At 51.4% G+C, this 7,206-nt stretch overlaps 1 protein-coding gene across 1 annotated transcript; it reads right to left on the minus strand.

The window, feature by feature from the left end:
- Window positions 1–1,427: 1,427 nt before the first annotated feature.
- On the minus strand, window positions 1,428–6,791 carry LOC100274554 (uncharacterized). The gene is given in 15 exon segments (NM_001148909.1): window positions 1,428–1,784; window positions 1,904–2,044; window positions 2,146–2,195; window positions 2,286–2,376; window positions 2,522–2,604; window positions 2,696–2,760; window positions 2,849–2,932; window positions 3,047–3,112; window positions 3,229–3,287; window positions 3,382–3,457; window positions 3,571–3,674; window positions 4,035–4,069; window positions 4,179–4,235; window positions 5,484–5,542; window positions 6,484–6,791. Coding segments are annotated over 15 exon segments (1,272 nt in total). The 5' UTR covers window positions 6,702–6,791; the 3' UTR covers window positions 1,428–1,700.
- Between the last annotated feature and the right edge of the window lie 415 nt (window positions 6,792–7,206).

The raw sequence follows: 7,206 nt of genomic DNA on the forward strand, positions 1-7,206 counted from the left end.
ATTCCGTTGGCTCCTCATTTTAAACTGTCTGCTAAACAGTGTGCTGAAACTGATACTGAGCTTGAATATATGTCAAAAGTTCTATACTCTAGTGTTGTTGGGTCACTCATGTATGCTATGGTTTGTTCTCGTCCTGATTTGTCTCATGCTATGAGCGTTGTTGCTAGATACATGTCTAATCCTGGTAAAGAGCATTGGAAAGCTGTTCAGTGGATTTTCAGATATCTATGTGGTTCTTCTAGTGCTTGTTTATGTTTTGGTAAATCTGGAGATGGTCTGATTGGCTATGTTGATTCAGATTATGGTGGTGATTTAGACAGGAGGAGATCTCTTTCAGGTTATGTCTTTACTATTGGAGATTGTGCTGTGAGTTGGAAAGCTCGTTTACAGGATACTGTTGCTTTGTCTACCACAGAAGCTGAGTATATGGCAATTGCAGAAGTTACTAAGGAAGCCTTATGGTTGAAAGGTATATATTCAGAGCTATGTGGAATTAAGTCTTGCATTACCATCTATTGTGATAGCCAGAGTGCCATTCATCTCACAAAAGATCAGATGATTACTGAGAAATCCAAACATATTGATATTCGTTATCACTTCATTCGTGATATCATTGATAAAGGGTTGGTAAAGGTATGCAAGATCAGTACTGATAATAATCCAGCTGATATGATGACGAAGCATGTTTCTGTTGCTAAGTTTGAGCTATGCTCAAACTTAGTTGGTATTATAAATTAGCCCTTAGTGGCTGTTGGCGGCGGCAAGATGATGATGTATTTGTTTAAGGTGGAGGTTGCTATTATGATGCTACAAGGAATTTGTCTCAAGGTGGAGTTTGTTGAGTTTGTGATCCAAATTCTGAAGAAGGCGGCCAAGTTGGCGAGCGAAGCGGAGGGCCGTCGCCGGGAGGCTTGGGCCGGAGCGCAGGCTTGGGCCGGATCGTTTTAAGGTTTCACCTCTATAAATATCTTTGTAAGCCGCAGGAGATATATATCTCAATTGTAAATCTCCTGCGATCTGTAACCACCCGAAAATAGTGACAAGTTGTCGGCCGACGCCCGTGGTTTTTTCCCCTTCACTTTGGAGGGGTTTTCCACGTTAAATCCGTGTCTTCTCTGTGATTGATCCTATTTGTGTCGCATTTATTTATAACAAAATCCTCTCCAACGTTCCTAAGAATTAAGCAGGAAATTAGCTCATTTTCTCTTTAATCCAAAAAATCACTAATGGAATTTAAGTTTGTAAACTAGTCCTATCGCGAAGGGAATTTAAGTTTGTAAACTAGTCCTTAGGGTATAAATTTAGAGTAGCATGATTGCGGATGCCCTTATTAAGAATTCATGGGATATAACATTAGTAACATCACTTCACAGAGAACGCACATTTTCTATATTCTCTTGTTCTCTGAAATCCGTCCACATGCTCGTAAAAAGGGTGGTGGGCAAGCCAATTTTATTGCTGCAACTCTCGTTACAAACATCCAGTAACACAGGCACCGGCATTTTGACGGCGCCTTAGATACACTTCCATAGTATTAGTATAAATTATTCCTCCATTCGCACTCATATCCTGTATAACCAAATGATATCGAATTTCCTTCTCTTGAAATCCTTGCCTGCACTGCATACTCTTCTTCCCTGAATCCTGACCGAATGGTTGCATCCCACGCGCCATGGAACAATCCGCTCTTGTCTTCTGAGCTAGTTCGGCGTCAAGACATACATCTTGCAGTCGTGAGGTGGCACCGAAGCTGATAGCTGGCCTTGAGCCGAGAACGACGAGTGCTGCACAACAAAATGGAACACGAAATCTCAAGCCCGAACACCAGCCAGCCTTCATTACATTGGTTATGGTATGGAGTTATGCAATCTGAAGAGCGAGCGAGGCAGCAAAAGCAGCGTACCGCCCATAGATCGCGAGCAGTGACAGCAGTGGAAGAAGCGAGCCCGATGCTCGACCACTGTGCGGTGATGGTTGCCTGGTATCCCTGCCGGTTCCAGAGAACCACGGCCTTCCTGTTGTTGCTGAGCGGCCCAGCCCAAACCTACAGAAGAACGCACCACCACACCACTCTCAGCTTTGCTTCGGAAGTCAGGCTCAGGCCTTAACAAACTGCTGCATCTACAGAGGTTGAGGAACACCTACCTCCAAGCCATTGCTGGACTGCACTTTCTTTCCCTGCGCACCTTGGCTATCTGCTCAGAGATCTGCTGCGTCAGTACACCGAAACGCCGTAAAACTCGTCGTAGTTATAGGAACGCGGAAAGGGGAAGCCTGTCTCTTGCCTTGGTTCACGGCGATGACTTCCGAGTTGCTGAGTATGCCCATCGTCTGCTGGCTCATCGCCCGCACGTCGCACCCGATCAGAAGCGGAGCCTGCACAACAGCACAAACGCAAGGGCAAGGCAGACCAAGTACGTATCCAGTGAGGAAACCGAAACCGCAGGACATGTTTTACGTCGCAGTAGTACGTAGCGCTAGCTGTCAACGCGCAGAAACGTTCTTATATAGCACAGCACACCTTGGCGAGCGCCCAGATGCTGAAGTGAGAGCGGTACTCCGCCTCGGACATGCCGCCGTTGCCCACCTCAAGCATGTCAGGATCTGAATGGCGTACAAATCTAGTATGAAATGGTAAACTCCCACGAGCGTTTAGGCACGAACTCAGAATCTTCCTGTGCCGGAGCGCTCTTACCGTTCCACCCGCCAGGTCCGGCGTAGGAAGCCCACCTGTCGTTCTGGTCTGCACGAGACGTCATGCTGAAAAACCATGATGGTAACTGTCTGTGAGTGATTAGCCCTGTTAATTAGCTACTCCAGAGGAGATTTAGAGTGGAACATACAGCACCTGCCCCAGTTGTCGGCGATATCATCGGTCGTTCTCCAGCTGTTCCCCATGCCGCCTGCCCAGGTAGCAGGGTTTTGCCTCCCCCTATAAAAGAAGATGATGCACAGCTGAAGAGATCAGCACCACTCCAGCAACATTACTCCTCCCTCCGGACCGGACAGGAGTGTCGTCGCTAGGGAGGAAATCAAAGGAACTCACCATTCGCACAGCGAGAAGAAGATGCCCTTCCCATACGTCTTCATAGCGTTGCTCATCTTCGTATACCTGCAACAGCCACAACCACGAGTCACCGAGCAATCCGGCACGCGCGCGATGCCCGACGCATCGACCTTCAACGCATGCAGTTGTTTCAAGCTAGGCACCCTTCTTGTTTTGTTTACCTCTCCATGACGCTCCTGCCGGCGTCGTTGCAGTTGTCGTATTTCAGATAATCGATACCCTGGAGCCGAGAGAAGAAGCGTTAGAAGGACACCAGCAACTCAGAATCGTCAGGGAAGCAAGCGACAGAGAGAGAGGGAGAGGTTTCTACGTACCCAGGACGAGAATGTCTTCACGTCCTGCTCCTCGTGGTCAAGTGACCCTGGCATTTTCTGGCTGCACGTCCGTGTCCTGCAACCAACGGTGCCGGTTCAGTTCCAGGTCTGCTGTTGCAAATTATTACATTGGCTGTATCATAACAAAACTGATTTTTTTTTTTGGACACAGGTAGCAGCGTAGCGTACCCAGCATCGCTGTAGATGCCAAGCTTGAGCCCCTTGGCGTGCACGTAGTCCGCGAGCGCCTTGATGCCAGAGGGGAAGGTTTGTCTGTTTGCAACGAAGCTTCCCTGAGAAAATAGCAACGCAGCATTTCGTCAGTACTCAGCAGCGACGGACCGGCAGTACTAAAGTGAAATGTAGTCATCCTGTAAGAATAAGAGGGGGGGAAATGACTTCAATCACTCATTATAACTCCAAAACAGTCCACATACTAGTTCTTTCTGTTTTTAAAATCCTGATTAGCATATATGCATCTAAAAAAAAGGTTTTAGAGTTCTCTAGGAGCCAGATAATGACGAGTTCCTCTCCATTTACGATTGTGCTTTCTACAAGTTCCTCTCTCCCCATTATTAGTGCTGAAAACGATTGCGGCGGTGGTTAGCGGGTTAGCGTGCTGCGTCTGCAGGGGCAAACTTGATCCGGTTTACCTGGTAGTCCCTGTCAGACTCCGCCCAGCAATCATCTGAAAGAAGATATATGGATAATAAGCCTTCAAGATAAGCACTAGGCTAATGTACTACTGCAGGCGTCAGGCACGAAATGAGGTTGATGAGTTCACACACGGTGCGCACCTATGTTGACATACTCGTAGCCCAGCTTCGCCAGACCGGTGTTGACCAGCGCATCAGCTGAAGGGAAAAGAAAAGGCCGTCAGAGCAGAACTGAGCAAACCAAATATGCATGCAATCAATAACGATGGCGAGTCTGTGAACGAACGAACGAACACGAATTGCTGACTGGAGAAGGTTTACGCTAAGGTACCATCTCCTTGGCATTATTCTGATACAACGGCACGGTCACGGGGCATGTCAGCATGTGCCCTGCTTCAACCACCAACTACATGGAGCTGGTATAGGGGACAAACAGTCCAAGGGGAGGGGAGCAGGTGTGCATGATCTGCATCTGCGCCTGTCGCGTTAGGAGCTGGCTAGTCTCAGGCACTCAGGCTCTTGACTGGCCCAGCTCCTGTTGTCGGCTCAGACGTCTCTCTCTCTCTCTCTCTCTCTCTCTCTCTCTCTCTCGCTCTCTCTCAGGTTCGTTCCACGCACGGACCACCACCGTATCTGGTTGATGTGCGGTGCGGCGGATCTGGTTTTGTCCTCCCCTCTCCCGCCCTGGGTCCAATGCATGACTGCCACTTCATTTTGCTGCTTGCGAGCTCCGTAGGAAACGTCCAACGACAAGCTGTAGCAACTAGTAGTAGATAATTTTCGGACTGACGGACGGACGACGACATCAGTCAGTCGCGCTGCCGCCGATGGCCGGGTCCCCAATGCACATGAACAATTAATTAAAAAATAGAGACACGCAGGCATCTTTCTTTCGTCTTTTTTCTGCTGCTTGTAATAACTAAACAAAAAATAAGGCGCGGAGGCGCCTACACGGTGCGGTGGAATAGGTGATGGCGATGCAGCTTTGCACACGCAGGCAGCGCCATGCGTGGTTGTAAGTAATTTAACCCAGACAAGGTACGGGAAAAAGAAGGAAAAAAAAGGTCGCATTAGCTGTCCATCTCTTAGAGTTAGAGGAGGAGGACGACGGCGGGTGAGAGCGGACAGGGACAGAGGCGGGACAGGATCCTCTCGCGCGGGCGGGAGCGCGTCGCCGAATTTGCTGATACGCTAACATGCCTGCCATGCCAGTGCCACCCCGAACTCGACCGACCGACGAGACGTGCGTGCCGAAGTCGATACCCAAAAGCCAAAAGCGGGAAAAAAAGAGTTTTTTTCTTCTTCCTCCCTTCGCCCGCATTTCGCTCGCAAAAAAGACTAGTACCACTACTACTACCGGTACCAGCAAACGCAAGCAAACGTGGCTCGCTCGGAGTTGCGGATGGAGACGCGGAGTGGGTGGGGCAGGCAGGCAGGCGTGCGTACCTGTCTGCTTGATGAGGTTCTCGTTGATCCCGCAGCCGAAGTGGTTCCAGCTATTCCACCTGCACACCACAACGGAGACCCAAAAGGTCAATGTTTGCTTTTCTTTCGGAAAATGAGGGGGGCAAAAAAAAAGGTTTCACTCTCAAAATTAAAGGGACGGATGTCCCAGTTGCCGTCAAGGACTAGAGAAAAGACACATAAAGGACCACCACACCCACACCTCGACCGCGTCCTCCTAGCTATAGAGAGCTAGGTTATCTGACCAGTGTACATTACAGTAGTAGCATGCAAAGTAATCGTGCCGCTCACGCATGCCAGAGCCAAAACGAATGATGAATCTATCGCCCCAAACGCCACGGAGCAAGAAGGGGGCGCGCGCGAGTTGAGCCATGCCGGAAGGCAAGGAACAAAAGTAGTGGCTTTATTAAACGCTGGGTCAGGACTCAGGAAGGCAACGGAGAATGAAAGCCAACAAACACGAAGCAGCAAAAGTCTGCCGACGCTGAGCGCGGCGAACGGGACGCCGACTGACCCTGACGGCGGCCCTGACCCCGTCTCGCTTCCGACGCAAGCCAAGGACATGTCCGTTCCCTCCCTGACTCCCTCCCTCACCACGCGCCCAAAAGAGTTCATCTCGTCTCGGTTCCCCTCGGTGCCTCCGCCCGAGCACCGTCCAGCGTCTACGTTCCCTTTTTTTTCTTCTTCCCTGGATCTATTTATTTATTCGTTTGTTTGATTACAAACTCGTTTGGTGCTGCTCGACTGTTTGTTGGTGGTGCCATTTGTGGGCGCGTGCAGAGATCAACTGGGCGGGCAGGGCACCACAGCCCACGCCACGACGATGGCGCGGCAACAAACAAACAAACAAAAAAAACGCAACCGGGAACGAAGAGGAGGTGCAGCTACGGCGGTAATGGCGCCGCGCGCGGCCGGCGGAGGAAGGTATAGCAGCAGCGCTGCGCTGCAAGCGATGGCGGGCTGGCGGCGAGTGTGTACGTACCCCATCTGCGGCGTCCGGCCGAGGCCGTTCTCGAACGCGCGGCGCCGGGAGCGCCGGCCGCCCCGCCTCGCCGCGGCCCCGCGCAGCTCCTCCCCCGTCCAGTTGCCGACGGCGGCGGGCACCCTGGCCGCCTCCGACGACGCGACCACGGCCGCGGCGGCCACGACGAGGAGCACCATGGCGAGGGACGGCGTCCACGAGCTCGGGGCGCGCGCCATGGCCGGCACCGGCAGCTGCAGAGTGCAGAGAGAACGGAGGGGGGACTGGGACCGCTGGGTTGGGGTTGGGGTTGGGGCGCGTTGTCAGACACTGGGCACGCGCTTTACTAGACAGGCCGCCGCCTTATATATAGCCGCTGCCACGGTCGCGCGGCAGGTCCCACCGTGTCAGTAAATTTTGCTACGTTTTTTTAAATCTCAAAATACTGTTCTGATAAATACAGACTCGTCAGTGTTTACTTGTGTCGCGGGGCTCCCCGCTTTATCCGAACCAGCTGGCGCTCGTGCGTGAGCGACTTCTCGCCACAACTAGTATATTCGTAGCGGGGCCCAGGCCCAGGCCCAGCAGTCGGTAGAAGGTGTGCCGTGCATCAAGGGTGATGGCATCGCACATGCCACATGGAAAACCCATTCATTGCTCTCGTATCCTACTGGAGTTTGCGTGGCATGCTACAGCTCATGCACAGTCGTCCCGCATGAATTTGGATATGATGTGATGTCACGT

This window comes from Zea mays, chromosome 1 (assembly GCF_902167145.1).
Source record: "Zea mays cultivar B73 chromosome 1, Zm-B73-REFERENCE-NAM-5.0, whole genome shotgun sequence".
NCBI lineage: Eukaryota > Viridiplantae > Streptophyta > Magnoliopsida > Poales > Poaceae > Zea > Zea mays.